Below are 19,849 nucleotides of genomic sequence, written 5' to 3'. Positions count from 1 at the left end.
ACGACTACAACTCCTTATCTCCCACCCCAGGACAGCATTCATCCTATTGCAGTGGGGAATCCTCAGGCAAAGTCTAAGAATTCCATTCCCCCCATCACCACCACTTAGAAGGGAATATTGACATTGAAGAACAAGGCAAGCCACACAGGAGTATGTCTTAGCCGTGGAGGTTTCTGCTTCAGACAAAACTCAGCTTCCTGATGGTTGGGGACAGTAGGGGGGCAGCTGGTTTCCTTACTTGCGTCAGTCTTTTTCACAGTGTTTCTGAGGAACACCTAAAGTTAATCCAGGATTATCTGCGAGTTCACATCACCAGCGACTTTGAGATGGTGCAGATGGGCTCCAGCAGTCTCCCCCAGCTGAAGAAACTGCTCACAGTGCTCTGCAAAGGGCTCTTCAGGTAACTGGAGCCTAATTTTCAGAGAAGGCAATATAATGTCATGACACTGTCAAAGGTAGGTGCCATTTGAATTGTGAACCCATATTTCCAGCACAGCAAAACTGCTTATCCTTAAAAACGGGTAGTAAGACAATGGTCTCATGGCCTATGGGGTCAAAGGCCAGGAGCCAGATGCTCATGCTCCAGTGAGGTTCAGATGATTTATGCCACCTGAGATTCTGGCCCTGGGACATTAAATCTTCCTGAAACACACAGCTATAGCAGGTAAGTTTTTCCTGGGGGTGGTTTCAGTTAATAGAGTATTACTTATTTTATACTTTGTTTAGAAAGAAACAAAGCCAAAATGCATTAAAGGATTAGCTGAATAGGATTAGTTTAGGAACAGATATAAATGGCACCTCCAGAATCATCAAGTAAAAGTCGTATATAAAAAAACCCACATATTGCTGTATGACTATTCTCTCCAAACACCGACTCTCCTCTCAATTACAGCAGGGAGAACCTGGGATGATTTTATTGAAATCATTGTCAAAGTGGAGTGAGCAGAGAAACAGGCCCCTACTCCAGTATGGTTTCCATTACAAGTACCCCTTCTCTATCCAGAGCCCAGACTGACCTATACCCAGCAAAAGCCCAAGTACCAGTCAGGATCTGATTGCTCCTCAAGCTTCCTCCCTATTCTGAAACAAACAAGGGGCTCAGCCCTCAGATCCCAGGGAGAGCATCTGGATGCCTGACCATCAACAGAGAGGTCCTGTACCTCCACGCTGGCTCAGGGGCCCACAGCACCCTTTTCCACACTGGCTCCTTGGCAGCTAGGCTCCCACAGAATTCGCACAGAGCTGGGGGGAGGCGGATGGGCCAGCTGGTGTAAATCGGTGTGGCTCAGTTGAAGTGACTGGAGTTACTCAAGTTATACCATATGAGGATTGGCTGAGTGTGCATTCCCCTTCTCTGGCCCGACTCCAGCCCTCCCCAGGGAGGGGATCCAGGGAGGTCGGGAAGTGGGGGGTATGATGCTGCAGAACCAGCACTTCCTTTTCTGTGCCCCTCTGCTGGGTTTCAGTTCTCTACAGTCACGGACCTCATGTGCTCTGTTATTAGCAAACCCTGAATAATGCGATCCCACAGCCAGCAAAATCAGGACTGAATCTTTTCCATTGCTAAACTGCCTCAAATAGGGCTGTGCTGTTATTCCAATGAAGGCCAAGCTGGCTTTTCCCCGAAGGGAGTTCGAATGCATCGCTACTCTGTGCTATACTCATCGCTATCTGTACTCTGTGTGTTTTTGTACCCCTCATCGCCCTTCAAGGGGATAAGAAAGTCTTAAAAAAGAAAACCTACTGATATCAAATGTTCTCAAGCATCAAAGCTGCTCTTCCAATTGTCAGTGTCCCTTTAACATTTGTAGTGAGAGGGCACAGAAAATCTAGTGCCCGCTTCAAACATTACCGGGCCAAATTCTCTACTGGTGAAAGTCCATTGACATCAGTGGAGTTGCACCAACAGACAATTATCCCCACCTTCCACCCCTTGTTTAGTGGTATATATTTATGGACTAATCTGTTGTCATCCTGGGAATTAATGACATCTTAATATAATTAGTCTAACTGGGCAGATTTTCAAAGACCTGTGCGATTGGTGAGATGCACCAAATGCAATTCTTTTCATGGGCAATCACCCACAACATGGAGATGTCTAATTATATATATAATTGCCCAATTTGCATATGCAATTTCCCACATGGAAATGCAGGATTCTTTCTTATGGAGGGGACCTGATCTAAAATCCAATGAAGTCAGTGGAAAAACTCCCACTGATTTCAATGGGCTTTGGATCAAATTCCAGTCAGGCACTCAGTTTGTGTTGCTCAGGTAATAAGAGACTTTCAAAATCAGCCCACGGAGCTGTTGTGCTATTTGAAAATGGAATTGATTTGATGTATCCCATCCAATTTCTTCTCCCTCCTGCAATTTCCTGCCAAAATCTGTACCAATAATCTTGGTATCATTTCATTTCAGTGGATTTGCCTTCTCAATTATCCTGTGAACTCCTAATAACTTGAGGCCATTTCTCCTTCTTTGTCTTCCATATCAATCAGCTTTCTCTAATAAACCGCTTTCCTGCAGATCAGATTTTCTCAGGAGTGTGTGCATTCTAGCCATAGAACCTAGCGTTCTCCCATAATTTACTAATTTTCAAATACCTGGGCACTTACTTGCTTTATGTAGCTCCCTTAATCTCTGCTGTAGCTTGCAGCCTCTCTAGCTGAATCCCCCTTTCAAGATGCAGAAATTTAATTTATTCAGTGACATTACCTAATTTTAGCCTTCATTCACCTCAGCTTCTTTCCCAGCTGCATTGTGGGATTCAGCCTGAAATCTGCAGCTTGTTCTCAGGCAGCTGTGTTTTCTTTTTCATAACTGGATTTTATTTTAACAAAGCCTTGGGGAGGGGAAAAATTGCAAATCGCAGGCTCAATTGGCACTAATGCCCCATCTTTAGTTGTATAATGTCCCTCCCTAGCCCCCTCTAATCTCACATCGTTTAGAGATGGGTGAGATGATATATTTTACTGGACCAGCTTCTCTTAGTGAAAGAGAGAAGCTTTTGACACAGATACAGAGCTCTTCTTTGGGTGACCTGAAGACTTTAAGGAGAACTCTGTGTCAGCTCAAAAGCTTGCCTCTTTCACCAGAAGAAGTTGGTCCAGTAAAAGATATCACATCACCCACCTTGTCTTGCTAATGTCCTGAGACCAACATGGCTACATCAACACTGCACATAGCCCGGGGATAGCTGTTGTCAGACCCACGTGACACTGCATTCAGTTTAAAGGTTGAGAGCTTTTCTTTGATGTCCACTAGCTGATATATGCCTGTGCTGGCATCAGACTGTGGGTAAGATGTGACTGCAAATGTTAGCAAGGGAAAGGGGATGTTTTCTGGAACTGCATGTCCTCCTTTGGGGTGGGGGTTAGAAGGTTGTTTACAGCTTAGTAATGGGCAGAACTGGGCTAACTGTTCAAAGGGACCAATTTACTGGTGACCGTAGGTCCTTTTCCAGTTCATGAGTTACCCATCAAGAAATGCAGGGCCAACGTCTGAGCTGCAGCTAAGGAGCACTCCACACAGCTGAGGGGGAGCAGGGAAGGGCTGCAGAGTAACTTTTGCACCCCTGCCTCCCCTACTCCTTAGCCAGCTCAGCAAAGGGCCAGTTCCTGGCATGAATTAGAGCAGTCTGAAGGTTGCTTTCAACTGCACCAGCTGCTACTTGCCTCCAGGGTCACCAGGCTGTAAAGATGCCCAGGCCAAGTACTCTGCCTCAGGAGCAGAGGTATGGGCAGGAGCACGGAGGCTGCAAGATCAGTGGCTGAACCTCTCCCAAAGATTCCCATAGTCAGGGGGTATCCTCAGAGGGGGCTGGGCAAAGCTTTAGGGGGAACTTTGTGCCAGCACAGCCACGGATCTTCCTGCAGATGTATGGGGAGGTGTTCCTCATTTAGAATTCCTTACAGGGTTTGGGTGGACATATTTCACAGTGCGAGTTATGGGTGAGCTGTTCAGCTTGACTGTTTCAGGCAATCACTTCATCATTCCCTACCTGATCGGTCACCTAAACATGGTGTTATTTCTGCTCTCTGATTGCATGACTCCCACAAGAAGCTTTTAAGATGGCTGCTCAAACACTTCTGGCGCCAATACTTATGCAAATATAGATGGACAGAAGTGTTCGTGACACTTCTGTGAAGATTCGCATGAATAAAATTTTACTCACACAGCAGTTCAAAGGAAGAAAAAGAAAGAGGTGTGAATGCAATTCAAACCACTTTGTGGTTTGGTTGAGCACAAATGCCAGTAAATACCCTTCTGCATTCTTCCCCAAGTCTGACCTGTGTGTTACATTAAGCTGCACTTTATGGTAAAGTGCCTCAGAGCGGGCCATTCTCACATAAGAAACGGCCAAGCAGTGGGTTTTTCTGTGGTTGCTGTTGTTCAGAACTGTATGGTCTGTGCTGCACATTGCTTCAAAGTAGATATATTGTAATTGTTTCCAGGTGGTTTGTCTAGTAGAACTTCTCCCAGAGCTTCTAATACTACCTCTTTTCTGATAGAGCCTGAACCAAAGTCCGCTGATGTTAGTGGGAGTTTTAGGGACAGGATAACTTAAAAGGTTCAAAACAGAACAGTTTTGTGACATAGAACTGAGAACCTAGGAGGACTTGGTTCCCAGTTCTGCCACAGACTTCCTGCATGACTTTGCCAAGTCACTTAGGCTGAAATTTCAAATGTGGGTGCCTGGCTTAGGCCATTGAATACATATTTAGGCACCTAAATAAGTAGCTTGATTTTCAGAGACCGCAGGTGTATGCTCACTGTAGCGCCTTTTCCAGAGAACTAGATGGAGAAACTGGTGCATTCGTACCTATGAAAGTGAGGGGACTTGTTAGTACTGGCTACTAATTAGGCACAATGCCGCATTGTTCTCCATGTCCACCTTGGCCTGCAGGACCTAGCTGCTCTGCCAGTACTAAGTCTGGTCTTTAGCAGAGTGTCATTTGTGCCAAGTTCATACAAAGATTTTGTGATGGACAAGCATCCTCTGGGCTCACTAAATTAATTTCATTTGTAACCTACCCTTGATTTGAATTTAGAAAATTAAAGGCTGGTTCATTTTACAGCCACAGTTCCACTTGTCCCCTTATTGCATTTGTTGAAAAATATATCTTTGTATTTCCTCCTTCACTGTGCTGTCCCAGCTTCCGGAGCTGTAAGGAGTTCTGTTCAAATGAGCTGTTGCTGATGCATTAGCTGCCATCCTAACCCTGCTGCGCTGTCCTGATCTTTCAGGGTTGGCACTGACCTCACTGGGTATGTCTACACTGCAATCAAAGGTGTGAATGCAGCTCAGATTGGCATACCCACACTAGCTTTAATTAGCTGGCATGTCTATGAATAGCAGCATAGGTGTGGTAGCAAGGGCTTCAGCGTGGGCTGTCGGAGCTTGCTGGGCAGCTTAGGGATATACTCATGTTGAAGCCCGTGCCACTACTTCTTCACTGCTATTCTTAGGTGCACTAGCTAGTTTAAAGCTCGCATGGCTCTGTCTACTCATGCTGCATTCATCCCCCTAATGCAGTGTAGACACCCACATTGACTCCGTACTGACTATGCATCATTAACTGGTTTTGTGCTTTATCCTTCTTTCATTGCCCCATGTGACCTTGCCCCAGGTTCCCCACACAAACCCTGCATTGTCCTTTGACATGTCTTTGTATTCTCAGTGAGGCGTCTCGGACTCTCCCTTCCCTGGAGTCCATCCAGAAGGTTTTTGACCAGCAGCTGCCCCCTGGTATCCATCAACGTTCTCAAGTAAGTTCTACTGGAAGAAGCAGGGAAAGGTGGCCACGGAGGAGTGATAGTTTCTGTCAGGCACAGACGCGGGGGAGGGAGGACTTTCTGAGCTTGGGACACAACAATGACCATGAATTTAGATGATTGGTTAACACTTTTGTTCTCTTTAGCCTGTTTCTGGCTGCAGTGCACTGGGCACACAGTGAGTTATTTAACCACGGATTCAGCTAACTCATAGTCTTCTCCATCCTCTCCCATACCCCTGTCCCAAAGAGAGAATGCAGCAAAGTGCCTCAGTCGTTCCTACTTCCAACCTCTATCAACCTGTGACCCAGAATTGCAAATTTTTCCTTCCATCAGCTTAATTCCTCTGGATGGTCAGTGTCTTTTTGTGACAAATGCTTCCCTCCTTCCATCAAACCACCTCAATCCTGTGTCCAACCTCTTCCGTCCCGCGGCCCAGAAAACCAGAAGTCCAATCTGCATGTTCAACCCATGGACCAGTAATACAAATCTGTCTTTCTATCATCAACCATCCAACTCCTCTGCATGTCCAGCCTCTGACCTATGTACCAGATTGGCAAGGTTGTCCTCCCACCAGCCCAACTTTCCTGCATGTTCAGTCACATTCTGTGCCGCTGCGCTTCACGTTATGGATTAAACTTTGATGATGTAAAACACACTGCTGCTAACAGCTGTTTCTGGCAGGTGGTGTGAACTCTGAGCTTCTTTGGGTCTGGTACTCATTATTCTCTCTCTTTTTTTTCTTCTTCTTCTTCTTCTTTTTTTAATGCTGTTGTTACCAGTTGCTTGGGGAAGCCAGTCCAGTCAATGTTGTGTTGAAGCTCAATCAGCTGATCTCTTTGCTGTCCTCGGCTGAAGAAAAGGTAGAGATTTATAACTATCTTGTGTTCCTATCTGCTTCTGGCTTTATTTATGCTCCTTTCATGCTCAGAGAAATCCATCTCTGTAATAAGAATTCTCCTGCAATGCCTTTATTACTTCCTTCTCTGATCCCCCTCAAGTGAAGTGTAGAGTCACCAAATAGATACCCATATGCATGAAATTTTACAGGTGAAAACACTGTTGATTGAAGGTCCTGATTCAACACATCGGCGTTCTCTCATCCCTCCTGTAACCTTTGAGGTAAATAGACTTTGTCAGCAATGCTTATTGTATTACAGAAGAACACAAGACATGTAGGAATGTCTCGATGTCTTAAGTTTCTGGATACTGTGCTCTGCTACAGTAGAGATAATACAGTTATATCTCAGTGCCTGGAGTCCCTGGGTGCTCTATGGTACTGTAGTAGGGGCCATGTCTTAAAGCTCTCTGTTCGGAGTGATGTAAGTGGGTCAGGCCATGCAGATGTTTCTCTGTGCATTGATTTAGGTATTGCTTTTCCTCGTACAATTGACTGAAGTTTAGAGAAATGGCTTATGAAAAATCTCTCCCTTTTCCAATAGGTGAAAGCAGATTCTCTAGGAATTTCCCAGAAAATACACCTCAAAGTTGATGTGGAGATGGGGAAATTGATTATCAAGAAAGCCAAGGATGGTCCTGAAGACAAGTTTTATAACCATAAGAAAAGTAAGGTGCCCTGAGTCACATATAAGGGGTTAGTCCTCTAGATTCCAGTGGGAATTTTGTCATTGACTTCAGTGGGAGCAAGGTTTGGTCCAATGTGTATATTAGTCTGTTATGCTGAGAGTTTGGTTCGACTCCAACCAGTAAACCTAGATCGCTTGTCTCCAAGGCAGTTTTCAGTGAATAGGAAGTCAATGCTGTGGTAAATGGCTCTTTCTGAGAGTTAGTTTACAATCCCATGGCTTTCAGTTAAGTTAAGACAATGGCAGCATGTCTAAAAGGAAAACAGCATCCCTTGATCAAAGGTATTTCCAATTTCTGCCCTAGTATGGATCAAGGAGGTAAGCTGCAAAGATATAAACATCTCAGAGATGTTAGGCCAAAACTGGTGTGAGTCCATCTCTTTCCTAGGTACGCTGCACCCACAAAAGGGTCTGTTTGGAAAAGCGAGGTCTTGAGAAGGCATTAGTGTTCTTGCTCTCAAGATCAGTGCTCAGCCAGTGGCTGTTTGTACTGCTGTCATGTTTGTTACTTTGGCCTGGTCTGCACAATTTAGGTCAACATTGCTATGGCGCTCAGGGTGTGAAAAATCCATACCCCAGAGTGCTGTAGCTAGACCCACCTAATCCCTGGTGTAGATGCAGCTAGGCTGGCAGAAGAATGCTTCTGTTAACCTAGCTGCTATTGCTCGGGAAGGTAGAGTTCCTACAGTGACAGAAAAGCCTCTTTGGTCGCTGTAACCTACACAATGCCATAGCACCTGAAGTGTCGCCATGGTGTTAGTATCATTAGGGGAGAGCGGTGGTAGTTGTTTGTTTGCTGTGAAGGCCTATTTAAAATGGTTCTCTTTATCCCTGGTTAGGTCCCTGCTAAAACAATTGGTGAAAGATTTTTATTAGGGAAAAGCTATTTTTCTAATTCCCCTCTAGCCTCTAACTCCAAACACTGCAGAGATTAGCAGAGGCAGAACTATCAACTCAGGCTCCATCCTCATGAGGAAAACAACCCGTTGCTGACCATAGTTTTGAGCTAAACCTCCACAGCTGATTTTTCCCAGCTGGGGTTCAGAATTGCTTAGCTGCTGATGTACATGGGACCGAACCATCTCCGCCATCAGATTGGCTTTCACCTTCTCTTCCACAGATGCTCAGACGAAGGAGTATAAATTGTCTGCTTGGGATGCAGAAAGGGCACGAGGTTGGGTTGAACACCAGGCAGGAGGAGCTATTTGTGACTCTTGTTCAGGGTATAAATGTAATCCCTGGAGGAAAGTCTCTTGCTGACTGCACCTGCATGTTGTTTCTGCTGATCCATTCCAAAAGCTCTCTGAGACTACTACCCTGACCAGCCAAACAGAACTAATCAAAACGCTGAGAAATGGCCAGACTTAAAGGACCAGATTGTCCCTGGTGCTGCTGCACAAGGAGCTCTCCTCCTTCCCCCGTGTGTCCCATAGAGGCCTAGCAACAATTGCAGTCCCTGCACATCAGGAACAGTTGTTATAGCTGAAGTACTGTCGGTCGGTCTCAGTGCCGAAGCTACTGCAAGCATCTTTGTCATATTTTTGGTTCCAGGCTCTGTATAACACCCTTTTTCAGAGGCAGAATTGACAGGAATGTGTGCTTAGCGGGGGTCTCCCAATGCAGGGCAAAGAGAGCCTCAGAGTTCAGAATGAGTGATCTCTTGGAGCATGCTGCTTCCGGCAGCCAGTTCTAGTGAGCGGAGGAGGATTTCTCTGGGACTCTGGTTTCTGCAGATACAGTTTCTGGGTCTCTGGTTTCTGAAATTGATAGCCCACCTCTGCTTAGTCCTGCAGCTCATCAAGTCCCAGAAGTTCCCTAACAAACTGGTGATAGTACTGGAGACTGAAAGAGAGAAAACGCAGCGGAAAGAATATGTTTTCGCTGACTCTAAGGTACACGACAACATCTTTCCTCACTTTATCCCAGGAGCACCAGGATGGGCCTGAGGGCAGTGAGCCTCGGCAGAGGACTAACCAGGGCATTTATAGGATTTTAATCTGCTCTGCATAAATGAGATTGATCATATAATGTGAGAGCATCCAGAGAATGCAGGAGAGAATGGAGGACGTGTTCAGCAACAGTATAATAATAACCCCTGCTATATCAATGAGGGTCTGGGAAAGGGAAGGAGGCAGATTAGGACTGCGCCATTCATTGGCTGCTCAATGGCTGGCAAAGGCAGGAGTCAACCGTGGAGCAGTTACACCAGAATCGTTCACCAGCCTTGAATCCCGCTTGTCTCGACTAGGATATCAGGGTGTGATGTAACACATGCTAGCTTCCGTGTTTGGAAACTCCAGTGCAGACAAAGCACACTGCCTTTACCATGTGCCAGTCTTTAACCTGACCAGTTTAACACGTGTCAGAGTAGTACACTGCCTTGTCTCCACTAGGCTTTTAGAACACTCTAGTTAACACATACTAACAACACACCTTTTCTCCTGAGAAGGTACCATAAACAAAGCAACCTCCCTGCAGACTAGTAGAGAGAAGGCTGATCTGCCCTTTAGATATTCTGGGCACTTCCCTATTCAATTAGTTCTTCTTTCAGAAGAAGCTGAGATTCTGGCTAACGAGACAGCCATCTCATTAGCTGTCTCTCTGTTCCTCTGGGTGTAGAAAAGAGAAGGGTTCTGCCAGCTTCTGCAGCAGATGAAGAATAAACACTCTGAGCAACCAGAGCCTGACATGATCACCATCTTCATTGGGACCTGGAACATGGGTATGTGCTGCCTTCTCATCTAGTCCTTCATACATTCCTCCAGACACTTATCTCGACCTTGACATTGGCCTGCTTCAACGTGGGGACTTTTGGACTCCACATTTCCTATTCACTCAGTAAGGGACTTGCTCACAGGGACTGTGTTCCACTAGGACAGGAGAGAAATTGAGTCTCTAGGCCAGGTTTTCGCATGCACCTTGGCCCCTGTGCATTGCTCCAGCGTAAAGGGGCCATAATGCCAATGTGACCATGGTCAGGGGAAAAGGGGAGTGTCCAGTCACTGCACTCCAGCTATTTCTGCATCTGATTAGGAGAAACCACCCATCTTGGGATTGAAAAGAGAATTTAATAGCAGGGCTCTTTTGTCTGGGGAACCCAAAATGAATCTGTTTTTCCCATTTGGGGAATGTACGTTTGTTCTGATGGATGTGAGCTGATAGGTTAATGCCATTAATCTCACAGACCCTGATCCTCAGCTGCAGCCACAATGAACTCAGGGCTGTCTTTGGAATGTCCCAGCCTCGAGCCGAATAGCCAGTGAGAGCTGGCTGCCAGTGGCTTCCATGGGCAGCTCCAACAGATGGGAATTGTCAGAGTACAGAGATGCTCCTGCCAATGCCCCCTTTTCCCCAGGAATGAGGAGGCATAGCACCAACTCCATCCCCTATAGCGTCCCCTCTGCCAGGCACAAAGCAGGACCTGGCCCATAGTACGTCATTTGGGCATAAAGTCCATTGTCTCCCCCTGGATGTGTGCATAGCTCTGTGGGTTTGTGTGCCTTTTTATTCATGTGCTGTGTATAGCCTTGAGGTTTTGACTGCAAGTGTTTTGATTCACTGTGGTTTTGGATTTGCTGCTAAAGGTGCTGCTCCTCCCCCAAAGAAGATCACATCCTGGTTTCTCTCCAAGGGGCAGGGAAAGACACGGGATGACTCCGCTGACTACATCCCCCATGACATTTATGTCATTGGCACCCAGGAGGACCCCCAAGGGGAGAAGGAATGGCTGGAAGTTCTAAGACAATCCTTGCAGGAAATCACCAGTATCAGCTTTAAAGTGGTGAGGAATCATGTCAGCTCAGAGCAAAGTGAGGATAGCACACTCCCCTAGCAGCTAGGAGAGACACAGGAATAACCAGCCCCAGGCCCACGCCTCCCTACTCTCGAAGCGCCACATTGCTGGGACCATCCTGCTGACAGAGAGGGGACTGAACATGTCTATGGACTCCATTACTCTTGAATCAGCTAGATGGACTGCTCCCAGCAATGCCCTACACCGAGTCTGAGCCCAGAGCCAGCCCCAGTGCTCCCAGTGCCTTCCAGCTGGGGCATGAAGGATGGATCTTGGCCTTGGATTCACCCCCTCCCCCACAGTAGCACACTTACTTGCAATTAGGCCACTGCCATGGGAATGTCCCTCTTAAGAGGAGAACATTTTAAAATTATTGGCGTATCTTTCGAGACTGCTCTGCCCTCATTCTCTCTCTCTCTGTGAGCTCTGGCACTTTTTATTCCAGGTTATAATAAAGTTTAGGACTGACTAAACTGTGTTAGAAGCAAGTTCGACCACTCCTGAGTTTCAGTGAGGGTGAGGAACAGTTTTAATCATATCTGAAAGGTCACTGTGTATGGGGCCCCTAAGTGGCTCTTGGAATTTGCCTGTGAACAAATAAAGTTGTCTTTTGTGTAACCAAGGTGATCTAGGGATTAATGTGAGCATATCTGCATGCTTGGAATTGCGCATGTTCTCCCCACCCACACAATCTAAGAACATGGGTCCATCGTTCAAAGAAAAATCTCAGTCAGTGAGTCCAAGTAGGTTGGGAAAGCCTTGGACACACCAGATGTGTCTGGTGTCTCTGTGCCATGATATAACCATCAGTTTCCCATCCCCTGACAGATAGCAATCCATACACTCTGGAACATCAGGATTGTCGTTCTGGCCAAGCCAGAACATGAGAACCGGATAAGTCACATCTGCACAGACAACGTGAAGACAGGAATCGCAAACACGCTGGGTAAGGAGACAGAAGCAAATCTAATCAGAGCGTCATCCACTCTGTGCCCACGGGGACTCTTGAAATGAACAGTTCTCTCTCAGAAAGGTTACTCTGCGTCATGCTGAAGTAACCCTGATCTTCCCCAACCAGGCATATATGAATCCCAGCATAGGCACCCTGACGTCCTCTCAACCCCCAGCTCTGTCCAAGGCCCCACCCCCACTCCACCCCTTCCTCCAAGTCCCACCCCCTCCTCTTCCCACCCCCTGCCTCTTCCCTGCCTCTGTGTGCCCCATCCCTGCTCCTCCCCCTCCCTCCCTCCCTCCCAGGGCCTTCTGTACGCTGTGGAACAGCTGATCGCAGGAAGCAGAAGGGGCTGGGGGTGGGGGAGGACTTGATCAGTAGGGCTGCTGGTGGGCGAGAGGCACTGGGGGAGGGAGCTTGGCTGCCAGTGGGTGCTAAGCACCCGCTAATTTTTTTCTGGAGCACCCATGGAGCACCCATGGAGTTGGCGCTGTGAATCCTAGCCCTGCTTAGATAGACTTGCCTCCACCAACATGGACACCACTTTACCTGGGGGTGGGTGGTGGGAGGGGAAAATTGTCTTTCTACTCAATCCTGGGCTCATAAATTTCCCCAGTAAAGACTTCAGCCTGAGTGGGAGGGATTCCCCTTTCCGGGTTGCAGATGGAAATTAAATTAGCTTTCTTAAAATTTATTTATTTTGCCTTCTTCCGAAAAACTTTCCCTGAACATTTTTCTATACATGATAATTCTTCCTGCACTGATTAAGTCTGCCTCTCCCTCTCCCTCTCCCCCATCCCCCATTTCACTTCAGAAGTGTCATGTTCTTTATTATCTTTCTACTGCTCAGCCTGGAGGTGGATTGATTTCTTGATGTTTTTTGCCTCTTGTTTTTCCCAGGCAATAAAGGAGCTGTGGGAGTATCATTCATGTTTAATGGAACCTCCTTAGGGTTTGTTAACAGCCATTTGACTTCAGGAAGTGAAAAGAAACACAGGTGAAATATGTCATTGTCTTTCAAGTGCAGGTGTTGATGTCCACGGTCAACCTGTGGAACTCATTTCCAGGGGATGTTGTGAAAGTATAACTGGCTCAAAAAAGAATGAGATAAGTTCATGGAGGATAGGTCCATGTGTGGCTATTAGCCAAATTGGTCATGGATGCAGCCCCATGCTCTGGGTGTCCCTAAACCTCTGACTGCCAGAAAATGGGACTGCACAACAGGGGATGGATCACTCACTAATTGCCCTGTTCTGTTCATTCCCTCTGGAGCACATGGCACCAACCACTGTCAGAAACAGGGTACTGGGCTAGATGGACTATTGGTCTGATCCAGTCTGGCTGTTCTTATGTTAGGAATTGCTGGGTGATGTTCTCTGGCCTGTGCTATGGAGGAGGTCAGATTAAATGATCACCAGGGTCCCTTCTGGCCTTAAAATCTATTATATGTTCACTGTGAATGCGGCTTTGGCTCACCAGACTAGAAGCTGCTGAGTATCCCAGTCAGTGCCTAAGTTCCCTCTAAGCTGCGTGGCCACGCAGCTGCTTATTAAGCACCGCACAGGCGCTCAGGGCTGTGGCATGGAGAGATGCCTCTCCCCAAGCCCTGGACCTGCTGCAGCCCCCAGTCCCAACCCAGCCCGGCCCCAAACCTGCCGCAGCTGGGGGACAGGCGCCCCCTCCCCTGGCCCTGATCTGAACTTGCCATGGCCGGGGACAGGCACTCCTCCCCTGGCCCCAACCCAGCCGGCCCTGACCTGCCACAGCTGTGGGAGAGGTGCCTTTCCCCCCCAGCCCAGGTGCCACTGCAGGGAGAGAGAGCTGGAGGGAGTTCTCTTTCCACACCGTAGTCCCGGGGAGCACCACTGCACCCCAAACTCCTCATCCCCACCTGCACCCCAGATCCCACACCCCAAGCGGGTGGCCCTCACCCTCCCACACCCCAACCCTTTGCCCCAGCCATGAGTTCCCTCCCACACTCCAAACCCCTTGGCCCCATCCCGCCACATGAATTTTGTTATGTGCACCAATATGGAGGTGATGTATCACATATTGGTGCAATAACAGAATTCATTCCACACGTGGATGGGAAAAATTAGAGGGAACACTGGTCAGTGCATTATCATTTGGTCAGTAAACCCGACTTTACCAGAAGTGGAAGCAGCTGGCATCTGCAAGTGGGCAGAGGAAATAGAAAGATGTTCTCAGAGCTGTGGAGAGATATCCCACATATTTTACCCAAAGCAGTGTAGGCATGGCCCACTTGGCCTAGCCTGAGGAGCTGCCACTGTATGTCGTGGAAACAGCTTGATGATTTGCACTGTCTAGAGAGAAATTGGGAGGTTTTTCTGCACAAGCACAATGTGGAGAGTGAAAATATTTCCCTAGTACCAGCAGGAGGCACTGTCTCCTTTGTGGGCCGAGGTACACTGAGAGAGGGCCGGGAGGGTGAAGAGTGGAGGTACGCTAATGGTATCATCATGGGCCAGTACTCCCAGGCTGAGGGACGTCACAAGGAACAGTGGGAGAGGATGCCCCAACGGGGTCGAGTGTGGAGCAGAGAAATGTGTCTCTGGTAGGTAATCCCATTCCCCAACTTGTTACATTATCAACAAAGAGAAATGGAGCCTTCGGTCTGGGCAAGCAGTATGCCGCGCAACAGCCAAGGGACTGTGGCTTTGTAGCCCTGGGGCCTGTCCGTCCCTGGAGTAAATTGGAGAAGCCTGAAGAAGCCATTTGGGCAGCTAAGGGTAGCTGGGATGAAGAGATGTGCTGGTCATGCTGCCGCTCTCCTGGGAACATGCCCTGCATCAGGTCTAGGTCGAGCAAGGGGGTGGCATAGAATTGCTGTTCAGGAACTCTGCCAGCCAGGGCTTCACTTGCCATTAAGGAAATTTCCAAGTGTCTGGAGTGGCTGCCAGAATCTAGCCAAGCACCTTCTTATTTCTTGTCTTGTTTAAAAATGATGGGTAAGATTCTGTATCGGGCCGCCAGGAAGCACAGCACAGAAACGCACAGCCTTGCGGAGGGATCAAGAGTGGCATTCGACTAGCTTTTGCACCCCTTTGATTTTAGGCTTCTCTGGAAACAGAAACAGCCTCCAGCACAAAACGGAGCAGTCAGGAGCTGCTCTAAATGATTGTGCCTCCCCCAGCAGGCTACCGTGCAGCGCCTGAGAATCACCATAGCCGCATATGGCATGAAGTCCACTCCTGCCCCTACTCCAGGACTTGCTGAGGTTGCCGGTGCAGTGCCTGCGCCGGGGCATTCTCCCTCACCTGGCGATGGGTCTCTGATTGCTGAAGCAGCACAGTCCTGGTTTCTTTTTATAGTTTGTTTCCCTTTCCCAAGGAAGGTGCAGTGATAATGCACTAATTACTGACAACTTCTTCCGTTGCCAGTGCCCAAATTCCCTGACCGGGGCATCCCTGAGCATTCAGGGGCTACGTAGCTGTCACCAGGGTCTATGTGAAGTGGAAGTGTGGGGTTGTCTAAAGAACGATGGCTAAAAACCTGATCTTTCCTGTATTTTGAGTCTAACTGGCTCCAGCATGCTAAAGCAGCAGTCTCTGTCAGCCCCTAGCACTGAGGAACCCAATGGCCACAGAGTATGACAGGCAGTCTTCTCTTGTTTTGTTAGGCGAAACCAGAACTACATGAACATTCTGCGCTTCCTGACACTGGGAGATAAGAAACTGAGTCCATTTAACATCACTCACCGCTTTACTCATATCTTCTGGCTGGGAGACTTGAACTACCGCGTGGAACTGCCTACAACGGTTAGCAGCCCCTCTTGATTCCTTTCTATTCAGAAAAGCAGAGACAAGAATTCCTGAAGTGGCAGACGGTGCCTTTAATTGTGTTAAAGATGTTGTCAACTTCTGATCTAGAGGAACATGGAAAAGAGAGTGAGAGCTGGGAAAGGGTGGGAGAAAGGGCCCAAAACTAACGGCCCCTTGCAAAAAGACATTAGAGAGACACTGGGAGACAGCTGAAGTTGTCACCATATCCCCTCTCCAGAGATTAATGAGCCATTGGCCTACTAATGATGCCAGCTGGCATAACGTCATTCTCCAGTTCTCTCCAATGATAACCATTCCTAAAACAGCACCAACCCTGCTGCCAACAAGAGAGAATGCCATGACCAGAACACCCTTCTGCTCATTCATTATGCCCCTCAATTTGTTCTATAATGGCCCAGACCTAGTCAGAACAGGTGTTCAGATACTTAGAAAACAGGCAAGCCTTATAAAAACTTTGGTAGATCCTTGATGGGCACGAGACTTGGTGATACTGTAGGAATGTCTGGTGCTGATGGGAATCGGGTGGTCAGGTATACATTCATATTTTGTTTGTTGGTCGTTTGATGGACAAATGTCCCATGTTATAGCCTGCTCACTAGCAAGGGAGTGTTTGTAAGAAGGTGGAGTGCATTTCTGCAACTCTGACATTTCCTTGTTTCCAGGAAGCAGAGAATATTATCCAAAAGATCAAACAGCAGCAGTATCCAGAGTTGCTGGGTTTTGACCAGCTTCTAATGGAGAAAAAGGATCAAAAGGTGTTTCTGCAATTTGGTAAGTTTCTGAACTCTTCTACTCCTAACTCTACCCTTCTCCTAATGTTTCTGTGGCCAATCAAAGACTCTTTCTGCCAGAGCAATGTTACAAGGATGAGATGGGGGAGTATTGAGCTTCTTACCTGGCCTAGAGCTTTCCTAAAGTCAGAACAATAACCAGCTGTCTCTCTGTTCCAGAGGAAGAAGAGATCACTTTTGCTCCAACTTACCGTTTCGAAAGAAATACCCGGGAGAAGTATGCATACACCAAGCAGAAAGCAACAGGGGTAGGTGGTAACTAAAATATAATCCTCTCCATTCAAAAATATATGCTAGTGTAGGGAAAATAGCATCCAGAGAGAAAAGTGACCTAAAAATCGCTCTCCACTTCCTGCACAAATTAGGATTAAAATTTATATTGTTTTGAAAGGAGCCAAATAATGGACAACAATAATTTGGAACAAGCACACAGCTCTTTGGCAAGTGACCTCTCTCCTCTTCTTAAGAAGAACTTGTCCTTTCCCTTCTTCTTGACCTCAGTTCTCCTTTGGTTTGCAGATGAAATTCAATTTGCCGTCCTGGTGTGATCGAGTGCTTTGGAAATCATACCCCATGGTGCACGTGGTGTGTCAATCCTATGGTGGGTAGATAACAGATTGTAGATAGCAAAGCAATTGGTCTGAAACAGAAATGATTCACAGGGGCATCTGTAGGATCTCCTTGCACTGCCAGGTTCTCAGCACAGAAGAGACATGATAAACCATGCAATTTGGAGTTACGTCTCTTCGATTATCACAGTATACAGCTGGAAAATGAAGTCTGTTATACATTTATATGCAGAATACAGTTGAGATGGCTACAGCACAAATGCTCCTTCCTTGGTTTTAGTCTCTTTTCCAGTTTATGGCCACACTGTACGGTTTGTTATGACACCATCTAGCTCATAGACTTTAAGGCCAGAAGAGACCATCATGATCATCTAGTCTGACCTCCGGTCCATTGCAGGCCACAGAACCTCACCCACCCACTCCTGCAATAAAGACTTCAAGTTACAGAGAATCCAGCATTTACCGTAGTTCAAACCAGCAAATGACCCATGCCCCATACTGCAGAGGAAGGTGAAAAACCCTCAGGGTCTCTGCCAATCTGACCTAGGGGAAATTCCTTCCTGACCCCAAATATGGGGATCAGTTAGACCATGAACTTGTGGGTGAGACCCATCAGCCAGACACCTGGGAAAGAATTCTCTGTAGTAACTCAGAGCTCTCCCCTCTAATGTCCCATTTCCAGCAGTTGGAGATGTTTACTACTACCAGTTCCAAATGGGTATGTGCTATTGTAGGCAACCTCCCATACCATCCCCTCAATAAATTTATCAAGCTCAGTTTTAAAACAAGTTAGGTTTTTTTGATCCCACCACTCCCCTTGGAAGGCTGATCCAGAACTTCACTCCTCTGGTAGTTAGAAACCTTCATCTAATTCCAAGCCTACACTCATTGATGGCCAATTTATATCCATTTGTTCTTGGGCCAACATTGGCCCTTAACTTAAATAACTCCTCTCCTTCCCTGGTGTTTGTCCCTTGGATGTATTTATAGAGAGTAATCATATCTATCCTCAGCCTTTGTTTTGTTAGGCTAAACAAGCCACACTCCTTAAGTCTCCTCTCATAAGGTAGGGTCTCCATTCCTCTTATCATGCTAGTAGCCCTTCTCTGCACTTGTTCCAGTTTGAATTCATCTTTCTTAAACATGAGAGACCAGAATTGCACACAGTATTCCAGGTGAGGTCTCACTAGGGCCTTGTATAATGGTCCTGACCCTTCCCTGTCTCTACTGGAAATACCTCGCCTGATGCATCCTAGGATTGCATTAGCCTTTTTCATAGCCACTTCACATTGGTTACTCATAACCATCCTGTCATCAATCAATACACCTAGGTCTTTCTCCTCCTCTTTTGCTCCCAGCTGATACATTCCCAGCTTATAGCAAAATTCATGTTTTTAGTCCCTAAGTGCATGACCTTGCGCTTTGCACTATTAAATTTCATCACATTTCTATTACTCCAGTTTTCAAGGTCGTCTAAATCTTGTATGATATTGCAGCTCTCCTTAATATTGGCAATACCTCCCATCTTTGTGTCATCTGCAGATTTTATTAGCACACTCCCACTTTTTCTGCCATAGTCATTAATGAAAATGTTAAATAAGATTGGTTCCAAGGCTAGTAATTTCCCTCCAGCCTGACAGTTCATCTTTCAGCATGACCCATTGTAGTCCTCCCTTTAACCAGTTCCTTCCCCAACTTTGAATTCTCATATTAATCCCCATCTTCTCCAATTTAACTAATAATTTCCCATGTGGAACTATATCAAATGCTTTACTGAATCCAGGTAGGTTAGTTCTATTACCTTTTCTTTGTCTGGAAAATCAGTTATCTTCTCAAAGAAAGAGATCAGGTTGGTCTGGCACAATCTACCTCTTGTGAAACCATGTTGTATTTTATCCCAGTCTACACCCTTAATCTCTTGGCAGGGTTTTCAGCACTGGTACCAGCAGGATCCCCATACTTGTTGATGCCAGACCGTTATGGGCATTGTCTGAGTGGGCTGGTTTGCAGCAAAGAAGCCCACCCGGACAGAATGCAGTGTGAAATGTGTTGATTGTCTTGATTCAATTCTTTGATGGGCACCTACTTCAGAGTAAATCCCATCCCAACTGGCAGTCCCAGCAATCTACCCACTGAATGGTCTTGGAGACCGAACTACCTTTCTTCTCTACAGGTGGGGCTTCCAGAGCCTGGCTAAAATACAGAGGGCCAGATCCTCCCCTCGGGAAATCAGCCTTGCTCCAGTGAAGTTAGTGGAATGATGGTGATTTGCAGCAGCTGAGAATCTGACCCACTAGCTTGTGGGGAAGCCTGCGTTGCCTCTGCTCGTGCTGTGGCTGTCCTGTGGACAGCAGAGGAGTTCACTTTCCAGTGCTATCAATCTGGCACCTTTCATGAGTCTCTCAAAAGTCATTAAAAACTAGTCAGCCCAATCTTGTGTCTGCTGCCAGCATGTTGTATTTCCACTCAGTAGACTCAACTCCAGCATCCCCCGCACCAGTGCAGGGGAGTTCCTTACATCACTCTTGAATTCCTCCCTCAGTTGATGCTAACAGTAGGGCTGATGGGCTTCCAAGA

The 19,849-nt window shown here is 46.9% G+C and overlaps 1 protein-coding gene across 3 annotated transcripts in view; it reads left to right on the top strand.

Annotated features, from left to right (window-relative positions):
* Nucleotides 1–19,849, top strand: part of INPP5D (inositol polyphosphate-5-phosphatase D) — an 80,138-nt gene that overhangs the window by 48,101 nt on the left and 12,188 nt on the right. For all 3 annotated transcript variants that reach the window (XM_077825908.1, XM_077825907.1, XM_077825906.1), the window contains 14 exons: nucleotides 260–400; nucleotides 5,685–5,772; nucleotides 6,561–6,641; nucleotides 6,829–6,900; nucleotides 7,221–7,344; nucleotides 9,150–9,256; nucleotides 9,984–10,086; nucleotides 10,949–11,145; nucleotides 11,986–12,103; nucleotides 13,010–13,106; nucleotides 15,750–15,888; nucleotides 16,575–16,683; nucleotides 16,863–16,951; nucleotides 17,223–17,304. In XM_077825908.1, the coding sequence (XP_077682034.1) occupies nucleotides 260–400; nucleotides 5,685–5,772; nucleotides 6,561–6,641; nucleotides 6,829–6,900; nucleotides 7,221–7,344; nucleotides 9,150–9,256; nucleotides 9,984–10,086; nucleotides 10,949–11,145; nucleotides 11,986–12,103; nucleotides 13,010–13,106; nucleotides 15,750–15,888; nucleotides 16,575–16,683; nucleotides 16,863–16,951; nucleotides 17,223–17,304 (1,547 nt within the window). The remainder of the gene's footprint in view (nucleotides 1–259; nucleotides 401–5,684; nucleotides 5,773–6,560; nucleotides 6,642–6,828; nucleotides 6,901–7,220; nucleotides 7,345–9,149; nucleotides 9,257–9,983; nucleotides 10,087–10,948; nucleotides 11,146–11,985; nucleotides 12,104–13,009; nucleotides 13,107–15,749; nucleotides 15,889–16,574; nucleotides 16,684–16,862; nucleotides 16,952–17,222; nucleotides 17,305–19,849) is intronic.

This window comes from Eretmochelys imbricata, chromosome 9 (genome assembly GCF_965152235.1).
Source record: "Eretmochelys imbricata isolate rEreImb1 chromosome 9, rEreImb1.hap1, whole genome shotgun sequence".
NCBI classification, from domain to species: domain Eukaryota; kingdom Metazoa; phylum Chordata; order Testudines; family Cheloniidae; genus Eretmochelys; species Eretmochelys imbricata.
The sequence above is the reverse complement of the archived record's forward strand: the minus strand, read 5'-3'. Positions and strand labels throughout refer to the sequence as shown.